General features: G+C 39.2%; 1 protein-coding gene across 1 annotated transcript in view; it reads left to right on the top strand.

Moving 5' to 3' along the window:
- Positions 1-17,830, top strand: part of WDFY3 (WD repeat and FYVE domain containing 3) — a 99,211-nt gene that overhangs the window by 73,096 nt on the left and 8,285 nt on the right. The window contains exons 36-55 of the mRNA XM_062493075.1: positions 195-424; positions 1,279-1,388; positions 2,222-2,404; positions 3,295-3,452; positions 4,311-4,388; positions 5,151-5,378; positions 6,201-6,254; positions 8,073-8,241; positions 8,394-8,557; positions 9,326-9,474; positions 9,726-9,846; positions 10,194-10,279; positions 10,555-10,635; positions 11,070-11,124; positions 11,470-11,589; positions 12,277-12,394; positions 13,499-13,605; positions 14,144-14,297; positions 15,887-15,978; positions 16,307-16,519. Of these exons, the coding sequence (XP_062349059.1) occupies positions 195-424; positions 1,279-1,388; positions 2,222-2,404; positions 3,295-3,452; positions 4,311-4,388; positions 5,151-5,378; positions 6,201-6,254; positions 8,073-8,241; positions 8,394-8,557; positions 9,326-9,474; positions 9,726-9,846; positions 10,194-10,279; positions 10,555-10,635; positions 11,070-11,124; positions 11,470-11,589; positions 12,277-12,394; positions 13,499-13,605; positions 14,144-14,297; positions 15,887-15,978; positions 16,307-16,519 (2,670 nt within the window). The remainder of the gene's footprint in view (positions 1-194; positions 425-1,278; positions 1,389-2,221; positions 2,405-3,294; positions 3,453-4,310; positions 4,389-5,150; positions 5,379-6,200; positions 6,255-8,072; positions 8,242-8,393; positions 8,558-9,325; positions 9,475-9,725; positions 9,847-10,193; positions 10,280-10,554; positions 10,636-11,069; positions 11,125-11,469; positions 11,590-12,276; positions 12,395-13,498; positions 13,606-14,143; positions 14,298-15,886; positions 15,979-16,306; positions 16,520-17,830) is intronic.

The raw sequence follows: 17,830 nt of genomic DNA, 5'->3' as shown, positions 1-17,830 counted from the left end.
GTATCTTTGTAGATGTTAAAATTCTAAGTGTTTAATTATTAACGTAATTTCAGTCTTTGAAATACACAGAATTGACACTTAGACTAAAATGCCAGTTTTGGAAAATGAGTTTGGGTCAATTAAAGGGAAGATTCTGTGTCAGTAAAATGAGTTGCTTCTACTTCTGATCATGTTTTTTTTCACTTTCCATTCAGTCAAAAAGAAGATCTCAGGGACTCTCACTGGATGCCATTTATCACTGCCTGAACAGAACCATCCTGTATCAGTTCTCAAGAGCACACAAAACTGTTCCTCAGCAAGTGGCTCTCCTTGATTCCCTAAGGGTCCTTACTGTAAACAGGAACTTAATTTTGGGACCTGGAAATCATGATCAGGAGTTTATCAGCTGCCTAGCTCACTGCTTGATTAATCTTCACGTGGGAAGGTAAATATCTCAGGCAGAAGTGCATTCCAGAAACAGGGCTGGGAAGTACTAAAATAACCTCTGTTTTTACTCACCTTACAAATAAGTCAGCAAAATTTTGGAGGACTGTTTATAATTTTCCAGCCAATAAGTTGCAAGCAAGCTTAGGAAATTCATTTTGAGACAAAATTAGGTTTGAAGATCCTGGAAATAGAGAACATTTTTATCTCCTTTTACAGAGGTATTTTAAATACTGAAGAATGTGTTTATCCAGCTATTCTGTTGTTAACCTTTTATACATCAAAATGTTTTAAAGATAGAAGGAAACACTAGTGCTATGTGTTTAATACTCATAGAGTCCTGTCACTGGATTTATTGTCTGTTGAATCATTTAGTATAAGTTCAGTATCTTGGTATTTCTTCTGTATAGCATTGAGAAAGGCCAGTCATGCATTAAATCAGGTGACAAATGCTGTAGGCACCCACTTTTCTGCATTGCTGCAAATGACAGCCTGGCATTTTCATTTGTTCTTTCCAAGAAAATGCACAACTTGTGTTTCATCCAAAGACACTTGGCAACAGTCATGAAACCCCAGTGTTCTCCGTTTCTGGCCTCATCTGTTTCATGTTTTCTTCAGATATGACCATCTTCCTCTAGTGACACCAGTATCAATGGCACATCATCCCTTCATAAACCTTCAGTTCAGCTTGTGACCACAGATGGTCAGAACTCAAATTGACAGAAGTGAAGATGCTTTGGTGTAGTAGTGTGTATTAATCTTTGAGAATCTGATACGCAGTCAAATGCTTTATCTTGGCTTGAGTCTTTTTGTCTTTTTTTTTCTGGTGGTTGTTAATCTATTGTGTGTTTGTAGCAATGTTGATGGGTTTGGATTGGAAGCAGAAGCCAGGATGACAACTTGGCACATTATGATCCCCTCTGATATAGAACCAGATGGAGTCTACAGTCAAGATGTCAGTGAAGGTAATTTGAGAATGACAAAGCCACAGATGTCTCATAATGCCACTTCTGTATTATCATCACTAATCTTTTACCCCTGTGACTCGGGGTTGTGGTATGTGTGTGTTACCCAGTTACCCTCTGGAGGGGCATGGGGGCTGTGTGGGTATACAAAGGCATTAAAATAGATGAAAAGACTCTTGGAAATACCAATATAGAAATATTGAGGTTGAATTACTGTTTTGTGTAAATAGTAAGAGCTCCTCATTATTTTCTGGACATGCTCCAGAATTCGAAATACAGTTTTATATGCACTGTTTTAAATGCAGTAGCAGTAAAAAATATATGGTATAAACTATATAATAACTATTGTGTGGCATGCTTACAGTCTTTCACTCGAAGGAAGTTTTTGAACTAGCTGTGGAAGAAAGTATTCAGTGATTCTTTAATGTGTGTATTTAATATTTATGCAGGCACTTAGGCACACATTAAATGTGAAAGTGCTGAAGCATAATGTATGTATAGAATTATGTATATATTTATAAACACACATACTCCTATAAGGTTTTTTAATTTCATTTTATTAATAGATGGGTGTGGGAGATGAGTCACAACTAAATCAGAGCCAGTGTTTCAAATTCACAGAGAAAAACTGCCAAAATTATTTGCTAGATGCTTTTTGATAGCATACATAAAGGCAAAAAAATAAAGCACTCTGGCCAAAGGCATTTCACACATCATACAAAGGGGGACAAACTACAGTGTAATCACAGAAATTACTCATCTCACTACTGTAAAAACACCAATTTTATGAGCACTGTAGAGAGCTTGCTATTTGTGATCTTGTACTTACGCAGGTCGCCAGCTTCTTTTAAAAGCCATAAACAGAGTATGGACAGAGCTGATCCACAGTAAAAAACAGGTGTTGGAAGAAGTTTTCAAAGTGACACTGCCTGTCAATGATCGTGGCCAAGTGGATATAACTGTTGCCAGACCTTTCATTGAGGAAGCAAGTTTAAAGTGTTGGCAGAATCATTTGGGTAAGTCCTGACAGAGGATTTGTCTGTTCTGAAGAGTGGATTTCCTCAGAATGAACTGTATGCACTGGATGTTTTAATACAGGCTTAACTTTTTTGTAGCTGTAAATACACTATGAACTGGAACTGTGTGACATAGAATCCTTCAGAAACTGGACCATAAAGAGGGTTTTACACTCCAGTGCACAGGGCCCTCTTTGAGTCAGCAAATAGCTTATTGTGGATTGCAGTAGTAGAGGCATTGGGCTCCTCCCCATGAACCTTTGGATTGGGGTGACCTCTGTTACCATTCCCAGGATTAGATGTGCCAGGCAGGAAAGGGGGGATCCTCTTGAGCATGTCTGGGTGCAGCCTGCAAGCTCTTGGTCTGGTGATGAGATGGGAAATGGGTGACTGAGCTGTCGTTCTCTAGCAGCAGTGATGATATGACTAATTCTTGGCTGGGAATTCTGTTCAGCATAGGAAGCAGTTCTGCAGGAAAAGGACCTGGGAATCCTGGTGAACAACAAGTTACAGACAAGTTAGCTCTGCATCAATGTAATAAAGATCAACTGATGCTTAAGCAGTTGTTTAAACAGCAGCAATTACAATTCCATAGATGTAACTCATTTGATGATTTCATGGTTCTGAAGTAATTGAGGTTAACCTGGACGTACAGAAAACATATTTGGAAACCTAGAATACTTGCTTTTGCAGTCTCTGTGTTACTGGCTGATGTTTGCTCAGGTTTCCAATATCTCCCTGATGGCCAGTATATTTGCAGAAATAGTTTGACTACAGTTACACCTTTTTGAAGCAACAGAAAAGGTCATTCTATCTAAAAAAAACAAGTTATAAAGAGGGGGAGAGGAAAAAACCCTTCTAAAAAGTGCTCCCAACACTTGGTTTTTCAGCTCATGAGAAAAAATGCATCAGCAGAGGAGAGGCTTTGGTTCCAACCACACAGTCAAAACTTTCACGAGTCAGCAGTGGATTTGGCCTCTCTAAACTGACTGGTTCCAGGAGAAACCGCAAGGAGAGTGGGCTGAGTAAACACAACCTCTCTACACAGGTAATTTCTGTCAAGTAATAACCTGCAGTCTAATATCCAGCAATGTATGTTCAGGATTTGTGGTAAATACCCCAAAGTGGGATATCTTACAGAGTGTAAAGTATTATCTTTTTGCTTGGTTTTCTTTCCCTTTTTTGACTATCTAGAGTGGGCATCTCACTTCTGTGTGTCCAAATTTAGTAGGTCCATCTGCTTATCTGTAACATTAAGCCAAGAGTTAACCCTTCATTGTGGGTGAGAATGCTCAGCTGCTTCTGGTTCATGACTTGTGGTAGTCTGGGTCTTAAGTTCAGTTTGTAACACTGCACTGAAATGGAAGCTGTGATGCCAGATGTTGGTTCTTTTTTCTATCCTGCTCTCAAGATGGAAAGAGGGGTTTGAAAGTTTTGTGGAAAAGCATGTTGCTAGTTCTATTTCTGAGCTGAAAATTGGTTAGTGCCTTTGAGAAATTAATGAATTTTCAGTGGTCTCAGTCCTTTTCCTGGTGCGCAGGCATACAATGAAAGGGAAAGGAAAGAACTTAACAAACAGAGCTGACAGGAACTGTTCCTGGTTGTATCAGGAGAGGAAGCAATAAGTGAAAACAGACATACCATGGGACAAAGTGAGGAGGGATGGGTGTCTTGAGGATTTCCAGCAAACTGGGCACCATCCCCAAAATGTTGCTTATAAGGAAGAAGGTAAAAGTAGTCTTTCTCATTGCCAGTCTTTGGCTGTTTGGGAATGTTCCGAATGTTTATTTTGAGGAACTATTCTTCGTGAGCAAGTTTAGCAAGGTGATGTATTCATAGGCTTTTCTTTCAAACAAAGTCTTGTTTTTAAAGTATTATTCTATCTGTCACCTTGTTTTTGTCTTAGGAAATTTCCCAGTGGATGTTTACTCACATTGCAGTGGTTCGGGACCTGGTTGACATGCAGTATAAGGAATACCAGGAGGTATGGATGGCTTGGAGTGTTAATTACCTGACACTGATATTTTGGCCTGTTATACCAATTGGTGTAACCAACAGGTTATACCATTGTCATTTCTCATTATGAGGCTTGTGAAATATTGGGTTCTCATAGGTGAAATGCTTGAATGTTTACATACGGTTGTTATTTTTAAGGGGTTTTTAGGTAAAATCAAATAAACAAAAGAGGAAACTCATTTTGGTCTGTTGTAGACGAAAACTCTTGTAGCAATATCACATGTTAAATCTGAACTTTTTTAAAGAAGTTTAAGTTCTTTAGAAGTGTAAAAAAAACAAAGCAGAGAACAAAAAGAGAGAGATTGGAAATACAGTGTCTAAAGCATTGTAGAAAAACTTAGAGGAAATGTGGAGAAGCGTTGTGTCTAAGTGCTACTGTCATAGTAACACAAAGAAAATTTTATGGTATCAAGCAGTAATAGAAAGTGGCTGGTCTGTGCCTTTCAGAATGAAATTGTTCCACCATGTAGTGTCTGCCAAACATTCCTGAAGACATTTGGCTCAAACTGATTGCTGAGCTATGGTGCTATAAATCTTAAGAAATAACTTCTGATAGAAACAGGTCATTGAAAGCAATTTGTTAAAAAAAAACCAAACCAACCAAACTTTGCTTCATTGAACTTCTCTCTCCTGCGCAAATAAGGACAGGAAGTACTCCAAAACAATTTCTGGTTTCATTCTTAAAATGACTTTTCAAACTGGATGGATTTACAAATGTGTCTGTGCTCAGCGTCAGCAGAACGCACTGAAGTACGTGACGGAGGAGTGGTCTCAGATCGAGTACGAGTTACTGCGGGAGCGAGGGCTCTGGGGGCCCCCCATCGGCTCCCACCTGGACAAGTGGATGCTGGAGATGACCGAGGGTCCCTGCAGGATGAGGAAGAAGATGGTGCGGAATGACATGTTTTATACTCAGTATCCCTACATGCCCGAGGCTGAGCAGGAAACAAATTTGGTGGTAAGTATTCAGGAGTTTGGGATGGGCCCTGTTGCAAAATGCCTTATTTTTTGGAGGGGAATAGGTTTTTTTGTAAGAAATGTGTTTTTCTCTGTTGGTATGAATTGGTATTTTGTCTGTCTGTCCTAAATGGTTGGTAAAGTCCAGTTGTTCCTCATGATATATTTAGGGAAGGGACTTAATTACTTGGCTCAACCCCAAGCAAATTTGAAGACATTGCAATGTAAGGTGAGGTGTGCTGAGTAATCCTGCCAGCAAACAGCACAGGCATCTTTACAAACCTCCAGAGGCTGAAGGTACCATTACTGCGTGAGGTTCAATCTGGATTCTTGGCCTTAATCTAGATAATGTGGAAAACAGTGATATGGGAGGAAAAAAAACGTGTGTGGGGGAAATAAAGGCTGCAGGCCTTCATTTGGGTGCACTTGTGAAATGTGCTTTCATCAGTCCATGAAAGTGAAGGTGGGCTGTGGAGCAGAAATGTGTGTGGCCATTGAAAACTTAGTAGTTAGTTCCTGCTAATTTTGGAACACTGTTCTCAATAAATAAAGCAGTCTTTATTATATCTTTTTAAGCATGCGTGTATGCATGCAGGATTTTCTCCCCTCAAATTATGCCTGAGTGTCCAAGTACTTTAAAAAAGCAGAGAAAACATAGAAGTCAGTCAATTTTAAACTATTAGATACTTTTGCCAGCTTGCAGTCTGACTCACAATAGCTGTAGTGACAGTCTAATTCACATGAAGTAGAGAACATGCCATCATGCATTCTTCTCAAAAGTGTTCTTTCTCTGATGCTTATGTAATTGATGCCCTGTTTCCAGTCTGACTTCTCAAGCAGACTTCCTGAGACATCTGATGATACCATTCCTCAAAAGGTAAAGAAAAACAAGTACACTGACTGAAAGAATGTAAAAGAAATAAAACTTCTCCTGCATGTTAGGCAAGTCTTAACAAGGCTTCTACGTTTGGCTTTCAACTTGCTCTTTCAATGAATAATTCCAGACCTAAGGTTTTTTCTGGTAATCACATTAGAAGATGTTACTGTGCTGTCCTCAATCTTCACCTAATAAAACCTTCTGTAGACCTTCCCTTCTTTGCTGCACACTAACAGGCTGTGTTGGGCTGTGCTACCACTGTTCTCACTGTTGGAATGTTGTGGCTTTGGGACCTGAAACTATAGGTCAGTGAAACACGTTTAGTAATGGGCAACACATCACATGGAAGCACTTCCTGGGAAAGTGTTTCCTTCTAAGAGAGGATCTGGGGAGTGTTTTTTTACTCCTTTTTTTGCCATAATGGGCTTTACAAGGCCGACTTTTGTTAAAGCCCGTATTAATTTTGTCTTAGCTGACTCTTCTCCATTTTACTATTAATAAAATGCATACATTTGCTTAAAAAATATGAATCCTGACTTGAAAAGAACAGACATCCTTGGAAGTGGCTTATCTGCAAGCATTTCAGTATTATGCTTTTCTCTTAATTAGAGTTGCAGTCTTGCCCATCACTAAGTACAGTGTGTAATGTGCATTCACTCGTTTTTAATTACCTTCAACAATAAACTAATTCATTTAAATGCAGGTAATTCTATTATACAGAGTGCCTAATATAAATTGTTACTGGTTTCCTTTCTTCACCTTAGCTGTGCTATAAAGGATTTCTCTTTGTAGGTTATACATGAGTTGTTTCCACAAATGTTTTAAGCATTGTTCAAGTGGAAATTTTATGCTGCTAAGGAGTGAAGATTTGGTTCAACATTAGTGAGAAAATTAAATTACAGTGCCTTGAATTTTTGATTTTTGGGGGCAGCTGATTTGACCTGAATAATAAATTTCTGTGTTGCTGATCTTAGTATTTTAATCATCCCAAGCATTAACTTGTAATAAAGATACAGTTTGATTTCTGTTCTGAATGTTGCTTCCTTAGTTAAGTGAGGAATGTAGGAATTACCCTGTGATGGGGTTAGAGCAGATAAAGAGGAAGGAAACACCACACACACACAAAAGTCCCAAACCAAAATAATAAACACTCAACAAAGCAAAACACCCCCACCACAAAAAAAAAAAAAAATAAAATAAAAAAAAGAGACCAGAAACACCACACAGAGGTACATACAACGCTCAAATAATTACTTCAGGTACATGCATATTTTCATGTCAGTCTCCTGCCCATTAACCATCAGAAAATTTACTAAAAAAAGAAGCAACTGAATTAATGAAGAATTTTTGAGTCCTAAAGCCAGTCCCTGGATGCTTTTAATTCATACTAGCCTCCACATTGCTGTATCTTCTTGAGGCAATTTTTTATTCAAATTACTGCCTAACAAAGAAGTCAGCTGGCTAACAAATAAACTGCATATGTTGGTATGGAGTAAAAAGATGATAAAATCAGGCTTAAGCACAAGAATCCCAGCCTTTTATGACAGTTTATAACATACTGGCTACACTTACTCCTCGTGTTGTAGTTTTATCTGCAGGCTTTTCTGCAACCCCATTATTGCTTGAGTGGCTCTATAGCTCCTTGCAAATTAGCCAAGAGATCAGACCTCCCGAAGAGTCTCTGCTCCTGTCTGTGTTGGTGTATGAGCACACACAAAACACTCGATGGGCATGCACTGTGCTGCACACCCTGTTCCTGAAACAGCTTCACTGAGGGAGGAGCTGGCTGACCAGGTGATTTCTTCCATTATTCCCAAGAAACCTGCTCGCTACCGGAGAGCCATCAGTTACGACAGCAAGGAGTACTACATGCGCCTGGCTTCCGGGAACCCCGCCGTCTTCCAGGATGCCATAGAGGAGAACACAGTGGGTGAAACAGCTCAGCAGGAGCCAGAGCACGGGGAGGACACTATTGCAAGAGTCAAAGGTTAGATGGTTTGGTTTGTCATCTCATGCATTTGCATTAAGACTAGTTTAAGTCCTGCAGGACTCTTGTTGTTCTCTCTTAGCGTTGGGTCAGTAATTTGAAAGATTGCAGGTTTTGCGAAGTTAATTTTTCCTGTCTCTGTTGTTTTGCAGGCCTGGTGAAGCCTCCCCTGAAACGATCTCGCTCTGCTCCTGATGGAGGAGACGATGAGAACCAGGACCAGTCACAGGATCAAATTGTTGAGGGGAGTTCGATTGATGAAGAGGAGAAAACTGACAATACAACTTTGCTTAGACTTCTTGAAGAAGGAGAGAAGGTACTGTGTATTTCAAACATGCTAAGAATTTAATGCATTGGAATTTCTTCATTATCTGTCCCAAGCATGAATAAATGTCCTTTATACCTTTCTTGATCTGTATATTTCATCAGCTTCTTCCTTGAAATGTGTATTTTGTGGGCCTGACCCTAAAATTGCTGTACTGAAAACTTTTCTTTTTCTTTTTCTTTTTTTTTTTTTTAACCTCTGCCTGCAAAGGAAAGATTCACCTGTCCTGAAATGAAGGCTATGAGCTATGCCATGCTTGGGTTTTTGTCCTGTCAACTTAATGATCAAGATAGAAAATAAACATCGAAAATATAAGTGCTGAACTTGGCATACAGTTCCTAATTAATTGCTGCCTTCATTAGAATAGGAAACCTTGATAAGTAGTACTTTATCACCAAGATCAGTGTTGATTTACCATGCTGTGCATTTGGTATTTCAGACTTTGTCCGTCTGAAGTATGCCATTAAATAGCGTTGTGATCATGGTTGAGTAGGCTGCAGGTTCTAAAATACATTCAGGCAGCGTAATGCAAGTGGATAAACTGGTACTAAATAGATATATTCATATCATACCTATGAGGCTTTATCCAACTCCTTCCCAATTGCTAGTTGCTGACATTAGGTCTGATTAAAGGAGAGACCAATAGGATTTTTGTTGTACGTACGAGTGATAAAGAGGTGTCTGGGACTTGTTCTAACAGAGCACTGGTCTGAGCCTGTGCTCCTTAACCTGCTTTCCCTAATCTGCTTTTCCTCCCAGATCCAGCACATGTACCGCTGTGCTCGTGTTCAGGGACTTGACACCAGCGAGGGGCTGCTTCTCTTTGGGAAAGAGCACTTCTATGTCATTGATGGGTTCACCATGACAGCCACCAGGGAGATACGGGACATCGAGACACTGCCTCCAAAGTGAGTACTTGCACAGAGAGTTCCCTTCATCCTTAGAAGCTGAACAAGAAGTATTCAATGAGGTTTTTGAGGAGTCAGCTCCAAGGTAACATAAGATGCAGGAAGACCTCAGGTGCTGAGCAATGTGTAGTATGGTATATTGTGAAAATCAGCTGTTTCTGTAGCTGGACTCGTATGAATTAATTGGATAACTCTTTTAATTTCTCTTCTTTTTAATCTCTTCTCTCTTGCCTGTTTATGTTCCTTTACAGGATGCATGAGCCAATCATACCTAGGGGAGCAAGGCAAGGTCCAAGTCAACTCAAAAGAACTTGCAGCATCTTTGCATATGAAGATATCAAGGAGGTGCATAAAAGGAGATACCTTTTGCAGGTAACTTGGACACCATGTTTGGATAGGGGGAGGCATATTTAGAGTGTTTTGACGATGTAATTTTTAAAAATTAAAATCAGTACATAACTGATGAGTATTTGGAAAGTGGTGCTATTGACTGTGTTGAAATTGAAGCGTTCCTTGTTGGAACTTACTCAGGTTTAGTTTACTGGGTATGTTAGTCAGTGTCAGTGGTCCAAAAATAAAGTATCGGTTACACTAAGCAAGGTCTGCTTTATCATAATTTGGTGCCACATGTAGCATGACTAGACTGGTCTGTGCCTGACCTTCAGAGCTGACAAGATAGTAAGTTAGTGTTGACATGGGTTTGTCCTCTTTGTTTTCAGCCAATTGCAATTGAAGTTTTCTCAGGAGATGGACGCAACTACCTTCTAGCTTTCCAGAAAGGGGTTAGAAACAAAGTTTATCAAAGGTATTGTAAAATAAATTACAACATTTAACATGAATGTTTGAAAATACCTGTGTGGGGGCTTTTTTGGTGCCTGCTAGCACCTTAGTGCCACTAGAGAGGAAAGAGCCACTAGAAGGCACTACATGCCTTCAGTGAGAAGAGGCTACTGCAATTTTCTTGATGTTGTGGAGCAGCTCAAAAGGAAGTCTGTAACTGTACTAAATGCATGCTGGTTCTCAGGAGATGACATCCTGAGCACAGAAACACTAATCATAATCTTTTAACTGCTGCTGCAGGTTTTTGGCTGTGGTGCCATCTCTGACCGACAGCTCGGAGTCGGTGTCTGGGCAGAGACCAAACACCAGTGTAGAGCAAGGGTAGGTGGATCTGTTCTTTACAGCCTCTGTAGCTCATCAGTTTCCAATAAATGATGCTTGCATTGATGTCAGGATTATCTGGAGAGTATCAGAATTAATGTTATCAGTATACAGATACATTCTGAAAGGAATTGGAGTGCTGAAGCCATCAGATTGTTTAAAATACTTTAAGTTCTTAATAGTTCAAGTTGTTTAAAATACTTTACTCATCAGCCACCACTTGCATTGAATTGCATAATTAACATGCATAATTTTTACAGTGTGTGTTTAGACTTCTAAAAAAAGTACTGCTAATGCAAAAAGGAACAGAGATATATTCTTCTAATGGTTGCATTTTATGACTTTTAATCTTGAAATTTTGGGTTGTGTTGTTGTGAAGATGTAACCCAGCTCTTACTGCAAAAACAAAAAATGAACTTTCTTCTTCCTGCTAGGTCTGGCTTGCTTAGCACTTTAGTGGGAGAAAAATCTGTTACTCAAAGATGGGAAGTAAGTATGAAATTGTTGAGGTACTTTTTACATTAAATTCCACATTTTGTAGTGACACGTAAATAATCAGTACACGTAAGTTGCATCTTCTTCTAATATGTGGAACATACTGTTATAAAAAGTGTATCTCAGCACTTAATTTTTAGTATTTCATTATATCATCATCAAATAGGAAATGGTTCTGCTGTTGAAAATGCAGGGGGAGGGCTGTAGTAAAAGTAGAGTGAGCATTACAATATTAAAGGAAGTTTCTATGTTTGGGGAGGGCTGCACATTGACTGGCAGGTTGACATTTGATTGTTTTAAAGTGAAAATTTTTCTGTGCTGTTATCTGTCTTCCTTAAGAGAGGAGAAATCAGTAATTTCCAGTACTTGATGCACTTGAACACTCTGGCTGGCAGATCCTATAATGACCTCATGCAGTACCCTGTCTTCCCCTGGATCCTTGCAGACTATGACTCAGAGGTAAACAAAACATCTCGTCAGCCTTGTTAGTAATCTTTTATGAGTTGGAGGTTTCTGTTTTGTTTCTCCCACTTCTCAGCAGGGAGGGTACTAGAGAATCTTGGCTGTGCTGATTTTACAGATGTTGTTGGTCTGTACACAGGTGAGGGCTGGGATCCAGAGAGAGACATTTGCCCCTCTACCTTGCAGCAGTTTCTCTCAATGGCTGCATTAGCTTTAAACTGAGTATCCTGAAGTTTGCTAAGCCCACAGAAAAAGCATCCTTGTCCAGAAGACTCTGGTAGGGGCTTCTATGAAATCTGGCCCCTAGAGTGAAAAGTGAAATAATTTGCTTTTGATAAAGGTGAAACATCCTAAAGCTTTTGTAGACAGCCATTGCCACCAACCAGACCATAAAATATATTGTTATTCTTGCTGAGTATTTGTGAAAAAATCAGGGGGAATTGGGGACTGGATAAGAAGAGCAGGGCATAAGTTGTGCAGAGCCCAGATGTGATTTAAAATAAAACATGCTGGCTCTCTTGGATCAGACAGACTGTTTTAAGCATCTCCAACATTGCACTTGCTGTGTGTGTCGAAAGCAGGGATAACAGCCTTAGGAGGTAGGTGGTGTTAACTGTGGTAACCAGCAGTGTTGAAAGGATGTGGTTTGGTTTTATAAAATTGTTGTCTATTTTCTTTTTAAAGGAACTGGATCTTACAAATCCCAAAACATTCAGAAACCTGGCCAAGCCCATGGGAGCTCAAACAGAGGACAGGTTAGCTCAGTACAAGAAGCGATACAAGGATTGGGAAGATCCCAATGGTAAGTAATAATCCATCCTGCAGAAAGAGCAGAGGAACGTGTGACTGTCATCATAGGAGGGACTCATGGATATTTTTAATAATATGGGTAGCTCTACCATGTTGTTGTAATGACTGTCCAACAAAGACTAAATTAGAACAAATGGATATTGGCTTTCTTTCTGTGTTGCTTGTTTTAAATCCAAATGACAGATTTGTTTATATGTAAAAACAAAGACAGAACAGTTGCATATTTGGATGAGTTTAACATTATCTTAAGACTGGAATAGGCAGGCATGTGAGGCACACAACCAACTGTGTCTGCTAATACAGTTTGATTGCTGCTGCATGAAAATTAATTGTATGAAGAATGTAAATGCTTCTGCATTAGCAGTATTACAGCTTTTTCATTTCTAATCTTAAAGTGTGAGGGATTTTGGCTAAGGAAACAGCAGCTTCTTAGCTAAAAAAGCCTCAGAATGAGATGCAATTAAGTTACCTATTCATGATTTTAGAGCTTCCTTATATATTGAAAATAAATATAATATGTATTTGGTTGTGTGCTTTCATTGAAGATAGATGCTTGTTTAACTACTGCAGGGCTGTGTCAAACAGTAGTGGGTGGCGAAGATGTTCATTCCCAGAAACAAATCAGTATTTTCTAAGTGTGCCTATGCAGATGTCTTGCCAGGAAATTAAGAAAGTAAGAGCTGTACAAAATCTAGGCAACAGTTCTGATATGTATTTCTGCCCAAGATTTTAAATCCATAGTAAAAAAATAAGACCAAAAATTTTAAAAAACATATTTTTAAAAAATGTTTCTTCAGCAGAAATCACTGTAGTTGCACTGCAATGTTTCAATTAGTTAAAATAAAAACTGAGAAACCATTCAGTGCTGTTTTGCAGAACTCTATTAAATTAAGGCTACTGCACTGCAGCCCACACTCAAGTGGCAAAGCATAAAGCTTTCAGACATCTGAGAATGAAAATTGCAAATTTCAGTTTTGAATGTTTTCAAGGCCACAGAGTAATTAAAATAGTGTTTTGGTTTCTTTTTTTTCCGTTCGTACTGATTCTGTCACCTAACTACTTTATTTCTCCTATGTTTATGATTTTTAATCTGCAGGGGAAACCCCAGCCTATCACTATGGGACCCACTATTCCTCAGCCATGATCGTGGCTTCCTATCTTGTCCGGATGGAGCCTTTTACTCAGATTTTCTTACGGTTACAGGTAAAAATTACATCACCTCACTTCAAGTTTCTTGCCTGCTGTGTATTTCAGACATCACTGGGAATTAAGATCAGACAGCTTTGTTTTCATCAAATATTATAGAAGGGATAACTTTTAGCAGAGTTCTTACTGCCTGGCAGGTTTTTGATCTGTTTTTTTAAAAGGTGTGATGGAATTGACCTGTCTTTCTTTTTCCTTGTAGTTTGAACATTTTTCTGAATGTATACAAAACGAAAGTATCAGCAGACAAAAACCAAAACAAGTTTTATTGTGAAAAATTTATTTCTGTTTCTCTGAAAGAGACTAGACTTGAAATCAGACAGATGACTCTTTTCTTCAACTTCTGCATATCTATATCTAGATTTTCTCTTATCACTACCTGAAAGTAATGCAGCTGATCAGATTGGTTGCGTTAGAGAAACAAAGGTGCCACGTTCTAGTGTCTTAATTTGGCAGAGGATGTTGTGATTTGCCTTCCTGGCACAGCCTGCTGTGCTGAGGGATGCTGTGCCACTGACGCGCTCCTCTCTGCCCGCAGGGCGGTCACTTTGACCTGGCTGACCGCATGTTCCACAGCGTGCGCGAGGCTTGGTACTCTGCCTCCAAGCACAACATGGCAGACGTCAAGGAGCTCATCCCCGAGTTCTTCTACCTCCCCGAGTTCCTGCTCAATTCCAACAATTTCGACCTAGGTAGGCAATAAGAGCTTGATAGCAGCGGTGTGGGTGGGAGAACAGAGCCAGACAGACTTCAGGTATCTTCTCAAGCACTGAGTGTACATTTTAAGCTGTTAATACAAAGTGTCTTCTGAGAATTGCAGAACTAGTCCCTGAAAGGATTTTTTGTTTGGAGTAGTGTATTCTTGTCAATTTGGGGTTTTTTGCCTGTTCAAAATGCACAGATAATCATGTTTTACTTGGAGTTTCTCTGCTTTGCATTTTTCTCCACGTAACCCATTCCATGATGGTGTTCGCCGTCTTTGTTGTTTATTTTTTTCAAGCTTCTCAAAATCTGTTTCACAAATCTTCACTTTTAGAACTTCATTGGAAAATATTCCTGAAGGTTTTTTGAACTGTCACAGCTTTTGTGACAGTGATTATTCAATAGGAGTCATGTAGGAGACCTGTTTTTTGGAAATGCACGTTACTCATTATATGTCACTCTTGACAGCGACATTAAGCTCTTAATATCCTGAGCTCTGTGCTGTGAATCTAATAGCAATAACAAAGATTAATCAAATGATAGCTTTTAATGGCCTCAAAGCCTTTATTCAAAATCTATTGTAAGAGATTGGAAGCACAACCCTACAAAAAAAAGAAAAGCAAAACCTAAAGAACATCCTGCAAAACCTCTTGCAGCTATATTTTGCACAGAAGAATATGGGTATTACTGAAAAAATATTGAGCTCTTGTCCACTTACCTTTATATCTGATAGTCTGACAATGGACCGTAAGCATTGGAAGTTCTTCACTGAGCATTTGGACCAACAATAGAAAAGGATTTTTTAGGAACAGTTGTCAAATACTGAGTTACTTTTGATTGTGATAAATTGTAGCAATCCTGCTTCCCTCCCTCCCAGGTGAAAAGAAAGCACGATTTGAAGTTTGGTGATGCAAGGAGTGTTTCTGTTGAAGCATTGCACTTATTTTTTGTATGACCCTGTAAAGTTGGAAATTTGTTGGTGCTCCTCTGAGTTAATAGGAAGTGTGGAATTGTCTCTTGACAACAAGCGACTGAACAAGAGTATAACTGGGGAGTTTTACCAAATGTATTTTTGGTGATCACAACATGCCACCATTTAATGTCCAGAGTGAGAAAGGGGCTGTCTAGGACAGGGTGAATGTTTTGTGCCTAGACCATGGGCACATCAGGGGAATTGCCAGTACCCTTGGGCATGGAGCTCGTGGGGGCTACCAGTTAGCTCTGAACTGTTGGGAAATGAGCGTTTGGCTACACGTCACAGGAGTACAGGCTAATCTCAGGAGTAAAACAACAATTTCATTCCATGATACAGCCCTATTTTCCTCTTCATAAGCCTTAGTGAGGAGTATTTAGGTTCTTTCTCCTGAAAGCATTCTTACAGGAACAACTGAGGCAGAATTTTTCATGTTTTATGGCTTGACATTTAAAACCAAGATAGTATTTTAAAGAAAAGCCTGAAATGGCTTCCTTTATGCATATAAGATATTAGCATATGATTAATTTTTTTTCCACCTCTGGTATTGCAGTTCTGTTTCAGTGCTTCTGTCCAAATTTTTTCCTTCTTTTTGTCTTTTATTAGGTTGCAAACAAAATGGCACTAAACTTGGTGATGTAATTCTCCCTCCATGGGCAAAAGGAGATCCTCGTGAGTTTATCAGAGTCCATCGGGAGGTAATTTGAATTTTAATGGTGATAGTAGAAAATTTCTGTTGGGACTTTCCACTGCACATTAATCTAAGCTCAATTTGTGTAGTCACAGGCCAGTCTGTGAGTTCAGAGTTGGTGTCTGGTTGTTGCCAAGGTCTGTAGAACCAATGTTTTCTCTCCTTCCTTTTTGGCTAAAGAGTGCTTTGAGGCAAGACTTAGCTTCAATGAAAAACTTTATCAAAACATAACAAAAATAATGTCAAATCATGTTGAGTTTTTCCTCGTGGCAAGTGTAGTAAACTCAACCAGTGAGCAATTTGTCTCATTTTAATGTATGTCTTCTGAATTTCAGGCTCTGGAATGTGACTTTGTGAGTGCTCACCTGCATGAGTGGATTGACTTGATCTTTGGCTATAAACAACAAGGTCCTGCTGCAGTAGAAGCTGTAAATGTCTTTCACCATCTCTTCTATGAGGGACAAGTGGACATATATAACATCAATGATCCATTAAAAGAGACAGCTACCATAGGATTCATTAATAACTTTGGACAGATACCAAAGCAGGTATACCTTAATAGAATTCTTATTTTCCAGTTAACACTCAAATTGAAATGTGTTCATATAAAACAGGAAGGTGTTTTAGGAGTGAATCTTCTTGGGAGTGTTTATTCATAAATATTCTTCCAGTAATATGAAATTACTTACGTTTCCATCATAAATTACACAAAGATCAACTTTGGGCTTTGCTTGTGAGATTAGAAATTTCTTTTTTCTTCTTTACATCCTTAAAATAAAGGCAGAATCAATTATGGCTCAACTCTAAAAATCAGCATAAAAAAAGATAAGTATGTTCCTGCTGCAAAGTCATGGGGGAGGAATGAAAATGCGACTTCAAAGTAATGCCTAGTGCTAAGGTATTTGAAGTTACCTTGTAATGAAACAATTTATATAATAACTTCTCATTTTTTTTACCCCAGTCTTATGGGTGATTCACTCTTGTAGGAGAGCTGTAGTTAAGGACCTATAAAGACCCATATTTGGTTCAGCTTTAAAGTTTGTGTTCTCTTCAAGAGACTACACTAAATAATTCAGTGTAATATTAAATCTGGAGGTTCAGGTTTGGGGTGGTCTCAGTGTTGATTGTTTTGATTTGGGTTTTTTATTGGGCATTTATTTGGGGTCTTTTTGCTATCCAGTGAAAATCTTAAATGTCATTGGTGAATATTTCCAATCCTAAATCTGGTGGAAACCACAGATACCTTCAGCAATTCGCTGGAATCTCAAGCCATGTGTTGGAAACTCTAAACTCAACTCTCAGCCCATAATGTTTCAGGACAGACACAGATATTTCCTGTGGCAACCCACTTAGAGCTGTCTGTCTCTCATTGCTTGGGAGGAAGGCTAAGAGCTGCTCATCTGTCTTCTGTGGCTTTTCTCCTTTTCCTTCCTTGCTGTCTCTCAATAATCTAATTATGTAGTGGCTGTAGGGTTTTCTCCTCTTATGTAATACCAAATCCCTGTGTTGTGATGGTAATCAGACATGGCCCAACTAAAGGCAGATGGACAGAGAGGGACTGGGGCAGAGGGCAGGGCAACAGAAGGGCACTGCAGCTGACTCCAGAGCTCTGCCTGCATCTTCAGATGCCTGTTAGGTACAAACCTGAGGTCAAATCTACCAGGAATTGCATGATGCTTTGCTAGAGGAAATAGACTGCAATAAACTTGGGAAACTCAAAACTTACTTAAGGCTTTGTTTGTGGTGAGTGCTCTTGGAGCACATTTTTATGTAACTGTAGAGTTTTGCTGTTCCCCTCTTTTATTTTCCATGGGGGATCCAGGGCAGGCTCTCTCAGTGACATGGCTGCTGTGCATTTT

The sequence above is a fragment of the Cinclus cinclus genome, chromosome 5 (genome assembly GCF_963662255.1).
Source record: "Cinclus cinclus chromosome 5, bCinCin1.1, whole genome shotgun sequence".
NCBI classification, from domain to species: Eukaryota; Metazoa; Chordata; class Aves; order Passeriformes; family Cinclidae; genus Cinclus; species Cinclus cinclus.
This window is presented reverse-complemented; position numbering and strand designations above follow the sequence as displayed.